General features: G+C 30.8%; 2 protein-coding genes and 1 pseudogene across 2 annotated transcripts; 2 read left to right on the top strand and 1 right to left on the bottom strand.

Annotated features, from left to right (window-relative positions):
- Window positions 1-1,470: 1,470 nt before the first annotated feature.
- Window positions 1,471-4,357, top strand: LOC113866761 (protein DETOXIFICATION 16-like). The gene is made up of 8 exons (XM_027501562.1): window positions 1,471-1,671; window positions 2,076-2,620; window positions 2,761-2,847; window positions 2,975-3,031; window positions 3,467-3,705; window positions 3,887-4,005; window positions 4,092-4,178; window positions 4,268-4,357. The coding sequence occupies exons 1-8, from the start codon at window positions 1,471-1,473 to the stop codon at window positions 4,355-4,357; spliced, it is 1,425 nt and encodes a 474-aa protein (XP_027357363.1).
- A 684-nt stretch (window positions 4,358-5,041) lies between these two features.
- LOC113866991 lies at window positions 5,042-6,547 on the bottom strand (annotated as a pseudogene).
- Window positions 6,548-7,901: 1,354 nt separating this feature from the next.
- On the top strand, window positions 7,902-12,678 carry LOC113866760 (protein DETOXIFICATION 16-like). Its single transcript, XM_027501560.1, has 8 exons — window positions 7,902-8,099; window positions 10,137-10,681; window positions 11,083-11,169; window positions 11,288-11,344; window positions 11,530-11,768; window positions 12,201-12,319; window positions 12,418-12,504; window positions 12,586-12,678. The coding sequence occupies exons 1-8, from the start codon at window positions 7,902-7,904 to the stop codon at window positions 12,676-12,678; spliced, it is 1,425 nt and encodes a 474-aa protein (XP_027357361.1).
- Window positions 12,679-14,982: the final 2,304 nt, after the last annotated feature.

Genomic DNA, 14,982 nt, shown 5'->3' with positions numbered 1-14,982 from the left:
GTGTAAACATTTAAAAAAGTTTATAATAAATTTGTTATCAAACCTGATCAGGTTATGAATGCAATACTTTGTCTCTTTATTATTCTGATCATTTTTATATTATTTTTATTGCTTTACTTTTATTTCTATAAAGTCAACAAAAATAATAAAAAAATATGAGAAAAAAATAAAGAAGAAGAAGAAGTTCTTAATATACTCTTGGACTAATAGGTCCTACACATTTTACTTAATAATTATTTCATTATCTTCTAAGAGAAATAATATCATTATAAAAAATGATTTTACAAAACTCAAACAAAAGTATAAAAAGGCAAAACAATTCTTACCTGTTACTATGTATTTTTTAATTAATAATATAAGTAATGAGATGATTTTGTCTCTATGTTTTTATATGATATATTATAAAATAACTTTTTATAAGAATGTAAGAGAACTTTTAAAAGCTTATTACGACAACGTCTTGTTTGGAGTTTTGTTGTTGCCTCGGATCAATCTACATATATATGAGAACTTCTAAAGAAGCTTTATGCATGCTCCAACGAAATTAATTAAGGAAATTGATGAGATTAAACCAAGGAAATTAGAAGTTGTAACTAGAAAGCAGACACAATGAGAGAGAAAAAATAGCTTCTTCGACAACATCAACACAAAAATGGGAAAATTTACCTTGCATCTATGCACAAATGGGACTTGATAAAGAGCTCAAAACATGGTAGGATCAGTAATCAAAAGAAGGAAGAAGAAACAAAATTGAAACAATCAAGAGTAAAGTTTTGTGGAACAAAAACACAAGGGAAAGATTGTTGTTATAGGGACTTCAATTTCTTGCACAAGAGTTTGACAAGGTAATGCTCCACAATCTTAAAACTAACTCTGGCATCTTCAATTTATCACTCGTGCATGCACTTTGGAACCACCCATAGACACTCACTTGTGCATCAATAATCACTATCACACAAAACAAAAATAATTTTGAATGGAACCCCGTGAATATCATCAACAAAGAAAACAACACACCTGATTTCAACCATGCATCTGACTTAGCCAACAATTGGTGAATGATGATATTGAATGAATAATGCATGGTGAAATGAGGCTAATACATAAAGTAATGCATTAATAATATAACTCTAATTTCAATATAAGGTAAATACATGCTTGGAACCCACATATCTAGACACCCAAGTTGCATCTCGAGTCAACAATCCAGGTACAACAATTTCTTAATTGATTGACCCTGTCATGATAAACTAAATATTTTTGTTAACTGAATTTTAAAGTTATATAAAAGTGTAATAATTTTTTTTTTAATAAAATCTTACTATTTTTAATTGCTTAAACTCAACTGAAGTTAACATTTTTTAAAATTAAATATATAAAAAGTTGGAGTTAGGTAAGGTGCTTAATAATTTTAGTTTAATAAACTAAATAGAGTGAGGAGCATCATTTGAAAGAAGAAAATCATTAAGAATGAAAGGAGTTTCAAGGCAGGAAGTGGGAGAAGAAGTGAAGCAGCAGCTGAGGTTAGCTGGGCCTCTTTTCACTGTGGGCCTTCTGCAGTACAGTTTGCAGGTGATATCTGTCATGTTTGTGGGCCATCTTGGTGAATTGCCACTTTCCGCTGCTTCAGTTGCTACTTCCTTTGCATCTGTCACTGGTTTCAATTTGTTGGTAAGTAGGTTTCCATATTATTGGAGCACTAAATTTGTGTTGTGTTTCAGCTGAATTGTTGATTCAAGCTGGTTTTCATGTCTTGCTGATTTTGATCTGTTTTAAAATGGGGGTTAAAAAAAGTACACGATCATTAACAAGTATAATGCTCGTTTAAATTTATTATTAATTAGTTCTTTTCATATTTTTGTGAACTACAAATCAATGATAGACATGTAAAATTTAGAACCCTTAGACAAATTTTAAATAGCAACACCATGCTTAGTTCTGTAATACTTGTCACTTTGACATTTTAACTTTTTAGCACTATTGAGTAGGGTGTTTTCACCCTAAATTTAATTTAAAACTGAGAATAGCTAATTTACTTTTTCTGATCACTTGTTCATTGTTATAACTTCTAACAGATGGGCATGGCTAGTGCATTGGATACGTTATGCGGCCAATCATTTGGAGCAGGACTGCACAATATGCTTGGCATACACATGCAAAGAGCTACCTTTGTTCTCTCATTTGTAAGTGTCTTTCTAGCAATCATGTGGGCCTTTGCCAAACACATTCTAGTTGCCATGCACCAGCAAGTAGCCATAGCTGAGGAGGCTGGTGTATATACCCTTTACATGATTCCAAGCCTTTTTGCTTATGGTGTCCTTCAATGCCTTCTCAAGTTTCTAAACTCTCAAACCATTGTCGTCCCTATGATGTTGGTCTCTGCAATGGTGGCTTTATTTCACATACTTTTATGTTGGATGTTAGTTACTAAGTCAGGACTTGGAAGTAAGGGAGCTGCCATAGCAAATTCAGTATCGTATTGGCTAACTGTGATGCTGATAGCACTTTATGTGAAGTTTTCTTCCTCATGTGAAAAATCATGGACTGGCTTCTCAAAGAAGGCCCTGCAAGATATCCCAGAATTTCTTAAAATTTCTATTCCTTCAGCTGTTATGCTTTGGTATATTCTTGATCCAGAAGTAACATATTCATATGCACTGGCACATACCTAGTGCATAAATTATAATGAATGAGATTTATCACGTTGTCCTTAAATTCTTCCTATCATATTTCTGATTTACTTTAACCTTACATGGACAGCTTAAAGGTTTGGACATTTGAACTAATGGTTCTGCTATCTGGTCTTCTTCCAAATCCACAGTTAGAAACTTCAGTTTTATCTATATGGTTAGATCTTGGCATGCAACTAAATGCATATACCATTTGTCTTTCTTCCCCCCCTTTCATGAAATAACTGGTCTTCTCTGAGGTTGATCATATTATTAATGTGTAGTGTGTCATTTTATCTTTTCAGTCTCAATACATTTTCAATTGCCTGGATGATTCCCTTTGGATTAAGCTGCGCTGTGAGGTGCCTTCACACGTTGCAATTCGAAACAAAATTCTATTATGTATAGAAGTTTTTCATTCAATTATACTCCCTGGTCTTTTTTATATGACACATTTAACTAAATTACACAGACCAATAAATGTAGTTAAAGTTAGTTGAGTTTCTTGATTTCTTAAAAAATATTACTCTCATTTAGTACCATTGAACCTAACCACACCATTAAGATTACCCTTCTTAGTTTTTTAATTTAGGTTTCCACCTACTTCATTTATCAAGGACAAATGGAAAAAACATAATGAATGCTTCCTATAAACTATAAAGTGCTTTATAAAATGGATCACTAAAGACAGAAATGTGCCTTATAAGAAGAACCAAAGGGAGTAGCGATTTAGGTGCTTAAGGCATGATGTGAAGCAGCTATATATGGCATAGATTGATAAACTTCTCCCTTTACAGCACAAGGGTCTCAAATGAACTAGGAGCTGGGCATCCCCAAGCTGCAAGTCTTGCAGTTCAGGTTGCTCTCTTCATGTCCTTTGTTGAGGGTGTTATGATAGTATTACTCATGATTCAACTTAGAAAAATATGGGGCAATCTTTACAGCAGTGAAACAGAAGTTATAAAATATGTAGCAGCCATGATGCCTATTCTCGCTATCTCCAGCTTCCTTGATGGGATTCAAAGTGTTCTTTCAGGTATTCATATCAATTTCTTGTTTACTTCCTTTATCATTATGAATTGCGTGGAAATTCTTGTTTCCATGTAAAGGAAAATATAATTTCTTAGCTAAGAGGTACATAAATTTCAGTGTTTTAGAACAAACATTTTTGGTTATAATAATATTAATGAAGTCAATTTATTGGTGGGTATAACAAGGCGTTGCAAGAGGTTCTGGCTCGCAAAAGATCGGGGCATTTGTGAATCTTGGATCATTTTATTTTGTGGGAGTTCCTTCTGCAGTGGTGTTAGCTTTTGTTTTACATATGAAAGGGAAGGTAAATTACATGTAATTTATTTGTGGTCTTATAATTTTTGAAGCTTGCATGTAATGCTCTTGGCTAATGCATGTCTTGAACTATAGGGCCTTTGGTTGGGGATTATCTTTGCATTCATCATGCAAGTGATACTTTTTGGTGTCATTACCATTCAAACTAGCTGGGAGAAAGAAGTAAGGCACCTATTCCATCTCTCTTTGCTTACAAGTCATAGACTCTTAACATCTATTCCATTCACTGTTTGCATATATTACTTGTTTAGGCAAATAAGGCAGCAATAAGAGTCAGAAACACCAAAATCCCTCTGGAGATGCCCGAGGGAGATCCAATTATCGTCTCAGAATTGGATTGATGTCATTTTAACAAAGGACTTTGTTAACATTAGAGTTAGTATAATAGAAAATAGAAAAATTTTATGAAAAATATACACATTTATTATTCTAAAGTTATGAAAGTACAATAAATTTTTCTCTTTTCAATAAGATTTTACTATTATTAGTTGCTTATCCTTCCTCCTGTAAGGGCTGATGTTAACATTTTCTTTATACAAAATTAGTTTACACACACATATAGAAATAGTTTTTTTAATGTGTTTTTAAGACTTGTAATAAGAATCCATGTATAGTAAATTTTATTGGAAGTAACAAGATATCACACAATTTGCAGGCAGACAATGCTTATGTTTTAAATTATTTGCCTTTCTCAAAAAGAATCAGGAGTAATAGAGTCAACTACAAGAGATACAGCATTCAAACAAATCATGTTAGGTTCATCATGATTAGTTACCTGAAGCATTAACAATTTAGCATTGACTGAACAAATTCTTCAAAGTAGATACAAAAGATAGACATTAAGTTGGGTAGAAAAATGATATTTATGTCTAAGACTCAAATATATCAATGATTTTTAATCAATGTAATGTGATAGTAAAACCATCTCGTAGTATGTGAAACAAATAAAAAAAACAAAAATTCACCCGTCATTATTAAAATTCAAAATAATGTTAAACTAGAAAGCATCTAAACTAGACTAATTCTTACAAGAGGCCTTCAGCAACCATGTCCCGCAGAAGTTCCTCAGCCTTGTGATTCTCATTCTTTTCAAAGAGAGCACAAATAATTATTTCAAAAGTTAAAGCGTTAGGAAAGCAAATAATGTCTTCCATTTTTTACTTCAACGCCAACGCTTCATCAAGCAAGCCCTCTCTACAAAGTCCACAGATCATACCAGTATATGAATGAACACTAAGATGATAGCCTTTAACCAAGAGATCCTTAAAAACCTCTTGTGCATCCTTAAGTCTTCCACTTTTGCAAAGTCCATCGATAAGTATGGTGTATGTGCATGCATCTGCATGAATGCCCTTGTCTATAACTTTATTGAATAATGCAATTGCCCCATCTACATGATGGTTTTTGAATAATCCGTCTATTAAGGAATTATAAGTAATTACATCAGCACTTTGACCCCTGTCATTCATCTCATCAAGAAGCTCCCAAACATCAGAAATTCTTCCTGTTTTGCATAAACCATCAATAAGAGAATTGTAAGTTACTGTATTTGGAACCACACTTTTGCAATGCATGTCTTGAAAGAGAATCACGGCTTCATCCACCATTTTAATCTTGCATAATCCACTGATCAAGATGGTGTAGTTACGTGCACAAGGGGTTACTCCATTTCGGATCATGTTGTTGAATACATATTTGGCATTCTTTATTTCATTAACGAAGCAATAACCATCCATTAAAGTGCCATAAGTAACGCCGTCAGGTTTGACACCGTCTTTTATCATCAAAACTAACACATTTTTAGCTTCTCTCACCTTTCCTTCTTTGCACAGTGCATCAACTAATATGTTAAAGGTATAAACAGTTGGGTGGATGCTTTTCAATACCATTTCATTGAACAAATCAACTGTTTTCTTCACTTGAACCAGAAGGCAAAAGCCATAAATTAGACTATTGTAAGTGACAACGTCGGGATAGATTCCCTTGACAACCATCTCACAAAAAAATCACATGCTTCAGCCACACATTTATCTTTGCATAGGCCATCAATGATAGTGCTATACATTACCAGGGTGAATCAATTGTCCTTCCATTAGTCTCAGCAATTGGATGGCGGCTCTTATTTTTTCCACTTTACATAATCCATTCATCAACGTTCCGTAACTAACTTGGTTCATCTGAAATCCTTGTCGTGTTCCCTTGTCATGCAGATGCAGTGCTTTTCTGACATTACCATTAAGACATCAACCGTTCATGAGTGTGCTCAAGCTTACAGTGATAACCAAATCTGAAGATGTTGGCCAAAACCGAATAAGCTAAGGTAACATGACGCAGTTGGCATAAACAATTGAAGTGAATATTAAAAGTAACAATGTCCGGCTCAATTCCCTTGGATACCAATTGAAAAAGGGAGATGGCAGTGTGGAGATGCTTAGTCTTAACCAGGACCCCAAAATCTTGTTAAATTTAGGGATGGAAGGGGAAGGACGCATATTGAGCATGCGATTGAACGAGGCAACAGCATCAGACATTGGGAATATACGGTGGGGGCGAAGAGTGAGTGTGAAGCTGTGCAGAGTAAGGAAGAGGGGGAAACTTGAGAAGAGTGAAGGAGAGAACATACCTCAACTTTGTGAATGACATCTTCCGTTTATCCAAAATTGAAATCGAAAGTGAAAGAGTGGATCTAGACTTTCAGACCTGTGCTGCTGCTGCTTTTCTTTATTTTATTTTAACCATGAAATTCCAGTATATTTTATTTATTTCTTTAATATATCCTAAAAGAGAGAAAAAAAATAAATGAATAAAAGCAAGACATTTTTTTTTTTTCTTGAAAAATTAACTAAACGTAACATCAACATTATTAGTTAAAAGGTGCGTCATAATGAATTTTATAAAATAAATTGAGATAAAATATTAAGTATTTTTTAAAATTAAAAATGAATATAACCAGAGAAACGTTTGTTACTATTAGGTGAATTCTAATGAATTCTAATAATTAAAAGTTTATATTTAAAGCACAACCTCTAATTTTATAATAGATTTTAAGCATTTATTTGTGGTGAATTATATTTTAGATACACACAAAATAATAAATTAGAAAAAAATCACAATTTCATAGGTAATACTTTTTATATAATTGCATTTCCTCTTATTTTCAATTAAAATAATGATAAGTTTAAAAATTATACAATTAACAAGAAGTTGGAGAGAAACTTAATATGATATTATAATTTCTACATTTCTTTATACAAAATTAGTTCACACCTATGTAGAAATAGTTTTTCTAATGTGTGTCTAAAACACGTAATAAGAATTTGTGTATACTAAAATTTTATTGGAAGTAACAAGGTATCACATAATTTAATGCAATAATAACATTAAATGTCATAATTTTCAATAAAAACACATAATCTCTTAACATGTTAGAAAAACCATTTATATGAAAGTAAAAAAGATAAATATTAACCACAAAATCATAAATTATGAAGATTAAAATATAAAAATTATTATAAGAAATTTGGGGAACAAGCCTTCTCAAGCATAAGGAGGCTCCCCCTATGTATATTTTGAATGTCTAAATATAAATTAGTTTAATAACCACTGCATTATTGATAGGTAATGTTTATATATATATATGTAAGACCCGTAGACCACGGGTGAGGGGACTCGATCCAGGAAAATAAACTATCCTATCCTTGAGTTGAGTTGTTACATCTTCAAACAAAATTTTAATTAAAAAAATTCCACTTTCTCTGTATGATTTATCCTATAAAGTTGACTAGGATAATATAATCGAAGACAAATTTCCACGTTTAGAGCTCCATCATTTCTATACATGAGTTTCCAATTTTCAAGACATTGATGTTGAGAGGAAGGTAGGCAATGGGCATATGGGAAAAGGGAATTGCAGAAGAAGCAAAGAAGCAACTATGGCTAGCAGGGCCAATGGTATTTGTGTGTGTGTTTCAGTACAGTTTACAAGTGATATCTCTCATGTTTGTGGGCCATTTGGATGAGTTGCTTCTGGCTGGTGCTTCTCTAGCTGCTTCATTTGTAAATGTCACTGGTTTCAGTGTATTGGTATGTTCACATAATTTCCTAGTGCAAATAGGTGTTCACTGTTCATCAATGTTATATCTCATTTTCATGTCAATTCACAATATATCATACCCCCAATCCCTCTTAACCATTGGTGAAGTTCAAAAATATGTTATGCACACCTTATTTTAAGAAAAGATAACATGGTGGTGTCCTAAAGTAAAGGATCCACACCTTATTTTAAAGGGTAATTTCTTGGGATGTGGAATTAATTAGGGTGTCCTAAATTTTTTTTATTCCTTGTTAATAGTATTTTTAACTTTTAAATTAAATTTCATATTATCCTGTTTGACTTGAATCGTAGACTTGAATAAAAATTTAAAAATAACTCAAGTGAACCTCACTTGAAATTTAGATTCTCTCAATTTATGACAAAAATTAGACATCTAGTTTTATTTTTATTTAAACAAAAATACAAAAAACTACAAATTTAAGCTAATTTTTTTTAGCTTAAGCAATTTTTTACAATTTACTTAAATGAATTTTGTATATTTAAAGAAATGGAAAAAAAGATGAGTAAAGATAGATGGAGATAAGAAGAATAGGTGGTATAGGAATGATGGTGGAGGAAGAGGAGGGTGGAGAGTTGAGTATGGATAAAAGAGAGAGAGATATGTATGGGGTAGGATGAGAGTGGAAAGAAGAAGAAAGAAGTTGGGCATGGGGTGAAGGGAAATGGGAGTTGTTAGAAGAAGAGAGGAGTTGAGTATGAGAAGAGAGGAAGAAGGTTGAACATGAAAGTTAAATAAGATAGAACATGGAAGTTGAAGAAGGAATGTTAAAAGTGAGGAGGAAAAGAAAAAGAAGAGAAGATTGAAAGAAAAGACGCAAAATTCGCTTAAGTTAAAATAATTTACTAAAACAAATCTACAAAAATTCGTTTAAGTAAAAAAATTCACTTTAACTAATTTTGTATAAAAATATTTTGTCATTTTCTGTATTTTTGCTTAAGTAAAAATTGAACTGGATGTCCACCGCTACAACTGGAGACAATTCGAATCCCCTCACTTGGTGAACATACTACGAGACATATAAATTTTGTAATTTATCAAATAAAATTGATACATGATAAAATATAAGTGGCCAAAACTGTGATCTAGAACTATTCAATGATTGCTCTATTTAAATTTCTTTTTTTTAAATGATTTTTTCTTTGAATTTCAACATTACTAAAATTAGAGTTTTTTAAACATGTGGTAAAGACTTACAATAAAATTTTATAAAAAAATATAGAATTTAACATTTTGAAAATTATATAATAATACTAAATATACATTTTTAATAAAATTTTATTATATATTAACTATTTATTAGTGTTTTTTGACAAAAGTTAAAAAAATTATTAAAATAAATACTTTTTTTGTTTTCATAAAGTATTTTACATTGTAGCTAACACTTTTTGTTTTAGGATAAATTTATTCTCATACTTTTTTCTAACCATTATTGCTTTTCAGGTAAAAAATTTTAAATCAATAAAGTAAATGTAAAATAAAAAATATAAAGAAATATTTATGTAAAAAGTTCATGACATTTTTTTATAACTTATTTGTGCAGACAGAATGGAATGAAATATCCTGTTCTGTTTTAATCTTCTTGGTTTCATCCTTTTCAGTGGTACCAAAATGTACCATCTTTTTAATCACATGTTCTATTCTATTCTATTTTCTATTAGTAAAATGAATCAAACATAGAATAAAACTCGTGTTATGTTCCATTCTGTTCTAGTACATCTTTTAAATGCTACCTTTGTTTTAAGACGTTAAAAATAACAGGATGTTAGGTTTATTGCTTGATAATTTAGCATTACTCTAATAAATTGTAAAGGATTATTGAATTTGGGAACCTCCCCCCCCCCCCCCCCCAAAAGTTAACTCATGCCAGAACAAAAATAATGTCACTGTAGGCAATCTCTAAATGAAATATCAGATTTCTAATATCTGCCCAAAAAAATTGTTCTTGTTGAAATCCATTGCTCTATTCAATAACACTATTTGTTGCTTATGTTTTTTGCTTATTTAGATAGGTATGTCTTGTGCATTGGACACATTTTGTGGTCAATCATATGGAGCGCAGGAATACCATATGGTTGGCATACACATGCAGAGAGCCATAGTGGTAATCATGCTTGTTACTATACCTTTGACCATTATTTGGGCATTCTTGAAGCCAATTCTAGTTGTTCTTCATCAAGACAAAACAATTGCAGCACAAGCTCAACTGTATGCACGTTACTTGATTCCAAGTCTTTCTGCCAATGCTCTTCTTCGGTGCATTGTTAAGTTCCTTCAAACACAATACATTGTGTTTCCTATGGTGCTAGCCACTGGATTCACTACCTTAATACATGTACTTTTATCTTGGCTTTTGGTTCTAAAATTTGAGCTTGGTATCAAAGGAGCTGCCATTGCATTTTGCATTTCAAATTGGATTAACACAGTACTACTAGCACTTTACATCAAATTCTCCTCTTCCTGCAAAAGCACTTGGACTGGTTTCTCAAGGGAGTGCTTCCATAACATCCCTCAATTTCTCAGGCTTGCTTTTCCTTCAACACTCATGGTCTGGTATGACATTCCTTATTAAACCAAATTGGCTTGCATTGATCAATAACAACGCGAGTCTAATTTTTTAGTAGACTTCTAGATAAGTACTTATAACAGAAGAAAATAGAAAGGAAATGTGAATAAAACTTATTTCATATGTTAAAATTAACTTATGCACCTTAAGTTTTGGAGAAGTTAAATAAGAGCATAAACTAAAATTAACTTATTAGAGAGATTTGATTATTTTACTTTCGTATTTTTATTTTCTATAAGTATTTATTGAGAAACTTGTCCAAACAGGGCCTTGCAACAAAGTAGTTAATATTCCTTTTTTGGGAAAAACTCACTGTTCCTTGAGACTCATAATATGAATAACCAACATTTACACTAAGTTCTAATATCTCCTGACTACCTTGTTATAGCCTAGAGATGTGGACTTTTGAACTAATGGTGCTCTTATCCGGTGCTCTTCCTAATCCAAAATTGCAAACTTCAGTGCTTTCTATATGGTTAGTTTTTGGTGAAGTTCCTAAGTATATGCTATTATATTGGTATTTATCTTTTGAATGTGCCATTTTCCATCCTAGTTGTCAATGACCAATTGTACTTTTTCTTAATTATCCTCAGCTTTAATACAGCTGGTATGTTTTGGATGATACCCTTTGGAGTTAGTGCTGCTGTAAGGTTAGTCTTTGGTGTTGACTGTGCTGCTTATAGTCTATTACATCAGAAAATTTATATTCATGAAGACCAATCATGATCAGAAAATATGCTAAATATTCTAACAACAGACTAACTATATTGCCAATTGCAGTCACATGATTTTTATGATATTGTTGGTTTAACGAGTATATGTTTCAACTCAACAGCACAAGGATCTCAAATGAACTAGGGGCTGGCCGTCCAAAAGATGCATATTTAGCTGTTAAAGTCACCTTATTAGTATCCTTGATTGTTGGAGCTTTAGAATTTACTCTCCTTATGCTAACAAGGAACATTTGGGGCCGTATTTTTACCAATGTACCTGAAGTATTCCATTATATGGCATCTATGACGCCAATTCTTGCCAGCTCTGTCTTTGTAGATTCAATTCAAACAGCATGCTCAGGTATTGAGTAAAATTGTTCAATTAATTTCAAATTACCTTTTTTCCCGCTTATCTTAATTAGATCCATTAATGAATAGAGAAAATGCAATTTAAGTAATATCTCTAGCATCATAATATGATCTTAATCAGCTTCCTATATGCTTCACAGCTTTGTGCTCAATAGAACTTCTCTTCAAGATTAGTTATTAAACATGGACCCTACATTTTGCATTAAAATGATCTTTTCAGCATAATTTCTTACGTACCTTATACATTACTTATTCAATATAGAAGAAATAACAATGAACAATGTAAATGCTAATAATTTTTTTCAAGAAGTATGAGGAAAATAAATGAATTCCGTTACTATATCCTAAAGGAAAAACACCTACCCGTCGTTGACCTTGAGTCTTGAGACCTTGACCTTGTCTAATTCTTTGGGCTGTGAAAAAGGTATTGCCAGAGGATGTGGTTGGCAGAAGCTTGGTGCATATGTCAATCTTGGATCCTATTATCTTGTAGGAGTTCCTTTTGCAATTGTGTTAGCTTTTGTCCTCCATATGAATGGAAAGGTATGGTTTAACCAATTGGTTACCATTTTTCTGAGTAGTAACCTTGTTCAATTGGAGCTAACGCTTTTACATTTTCTTTTGAAAAAAAAAACACAAAGGGACTCCTTTTAGGGATTGTACTTGCACTTACTATGCAAGGGGTGTGTTTCCTTCTAGTCACCTTACGCACCAATTGGGAGAAAGAAGTAAGTCCTCAATCCTAATGTCTTCAACTAGGTTTTGATTTCGACTTTGGATCTTAGCAGCCACACTGTACCATTTTTCAGGCAAATAAAGCAGCAATAAGAGTAAGAGGCAAAAGGGTACAAGCTGATGCACATTCACTGCAAAGCGAACAAAATGCAACTCCTAGTAGTTGAAGAGTAATTATGCTTAGGTAATTATTTGGATCCAAAACTCAGCATCAATTTCATTCACACCCCTTAGAGTTTACCCATGTGATATCCCTCTCCTTCTTCTTTTTTTTACATTAATTTGACCTACCTTGATTCATATAATTATATAAGAAATCAAGAGTAATCAAGAAGGGTATGCAATGTTACTTTGTTACATAAATAAAAGGAGCTAGGTTGTGTAGGATAAAAAATAGGAGAGTATCAAGTGAGATTTTGTTAAACCTCAATAGGTATGAGTGTAATTTACCCAAAAAAGAAAGTAGCTTCAAAGTTACGTTGTTAAGATCAAAGCATTCACTAATTAGTAGAAGTATTGATTCACAATTTAATGGCTCAAACTACAAATTATGGTTTCTTTGAGAGGCATCTTGTAATTTATTTTGGGTTTAATCATTTGTAATTATGGTTGCTTTAGAAAGAACATTGACAATTGCATTTGAATCAGTTTTGCTGGACATTAATGAGATTAAGGCATGCTTTTTCTTTGTATCTAGAAATGGCAAATATGTCGACGACTCAATGTCAGCAAGTGCCATTGATCTGTAAAATGAATGAGTGTTGAACAAATTGAAGAAATCAAATACTATTTCAATTAGTTTAGATTTGCTAATCCCTTCCTGCTCCTTTTAGAAAAGACATAATTCCAAGTTTTTTAAGAAGCAAGAATATTTCTCATGAAACAAAACATGAATTTAAATTAAGATTTAATTGAATTACATTTATAGCATTGAAAATGTTTATTCGCTTTTTTTCTAAATACTTACACATCTTAAAATTCAAATTTGAGATCACGAGTTAATATGTAATAATTAGAGTTCAATTTTCGTATAAATAATATGACTATTGATTGAAGAATGTTTTTAGTTTCCACACAAAGTGAAAAAAAAAAAAAAACTCTCTCAAAACGTACAATTAATTACCATTAAACAGGTGTTATTTTTTATTATTGTTTAACGTTTTGCACAAAAAATTAAAAATTTTATGAAATATTTTAAATTAAATTTTATTTATTTAGAACTTTTCATTTCACTGGCACTCTTTCATTGTGCTTAATGAAACAAAAGATAACAATAAAATTTAAAAAAATAAATAAAAATTAATTTGAAACAAGATAAAGCTTATAAAAAGGTTATTTAAAAAATTAATTATAGTGTAAAAAAAATAAAAATTATTGTATTATTAACTTCAGTTATATTTTAATATTAATAAATTTCAATATTAAAAAATAAGACTACTCAATTGCAATCGCCACTAAGTGTGTTTCTTGGGAAATATGTGAAGTTATAACTATTTATCATATATGTAAATCTTTTGTCTTCTTAATTTTATGGTGTTGTATTTTGAATAGTATATTACCGTTCAATTACAAATTATGCTTGTTTACGGTAGAATAGTTTAATTGTTTTTTTTTTTAACAAATACAATATCCAATTTAATTTTATATGAACATTGCCTATCTTTAGTAAAAATATTTTTATTATCAAATTATTAAATTTTTTAGTACCATATCTTTTTTTTAAAAATAATAGCGTCATATTTTAAGGTAAGAAAAGTTATTCAACTAAAAAACGCTTATATTTATGTCACTTGAAGAAAAAAGCGAGTAAAAGTTCAAACTTATTAATTATTAAATTGTTGATGTTATTTTTTTATATAAAAGTAATTATTAGTATTTATAAAAGCTTTTTTATATATATGAAAAATATCTTTTAACCTATAAAAAATAGTAAGATCGGTAATAACACATTTTTTAATATAAATTTTTATTATTAACTAAAGTTTATTAATGCCGATGATGTCAGTTATAACTTATCTTCATTTATTAAGTATTTCGAAGGTATTAAAATAATTCAATTTACAATAAAATGTATTTTTATAAAAATGGGCTTTTTTATTATAAAAGTATGATTTTAAAATTTATTTATCTAAATAATATCATTTAAAAACTAATTAATAAATAGGTAAATTTAATCGTGTTTGAAAAATATTAAACAAAAGAAAAACGTTTCATACGTAAAAAAAGTAATATACGTCGTATCTTGGTGTTTAATTCACGTTGAAAGAGTATATGTATTATATTTTAGTGTATCGTTTATACATTAAGAATTGACACAACGCATTCTAACGTGTGTTGCATCTTAATTTTAAATTTTATTTTTTTCTTATAGTAATTTAAGTTTGAATATAAAATTTAATTTTTTTCAGTTTAGCTAAAATTTAAATTTTAAAATTGAAGTTTGAATTTTAATTTTTCACTTACCTTCAAGT

This window comes from Abrus precatorius, unplaced genomic scaffold (assembly GCF_003935025.1).
Source record: "Abrus precatorius isolate BTA unplaced genomic scaffold, Abrus_2018 Scaffold5, whole genome shotgun sequence".
Taxonomy (NCBI): domain Eukaryota; kingdom Viridiplantae; phylum Streptophyta; class Magnoliopsida; order Fabales; family Fabaceae; genus Abrus; species Abrus precatorius.
This window is presented reverse-complemented; position numbering and strand designations above follow the sequence as displayed.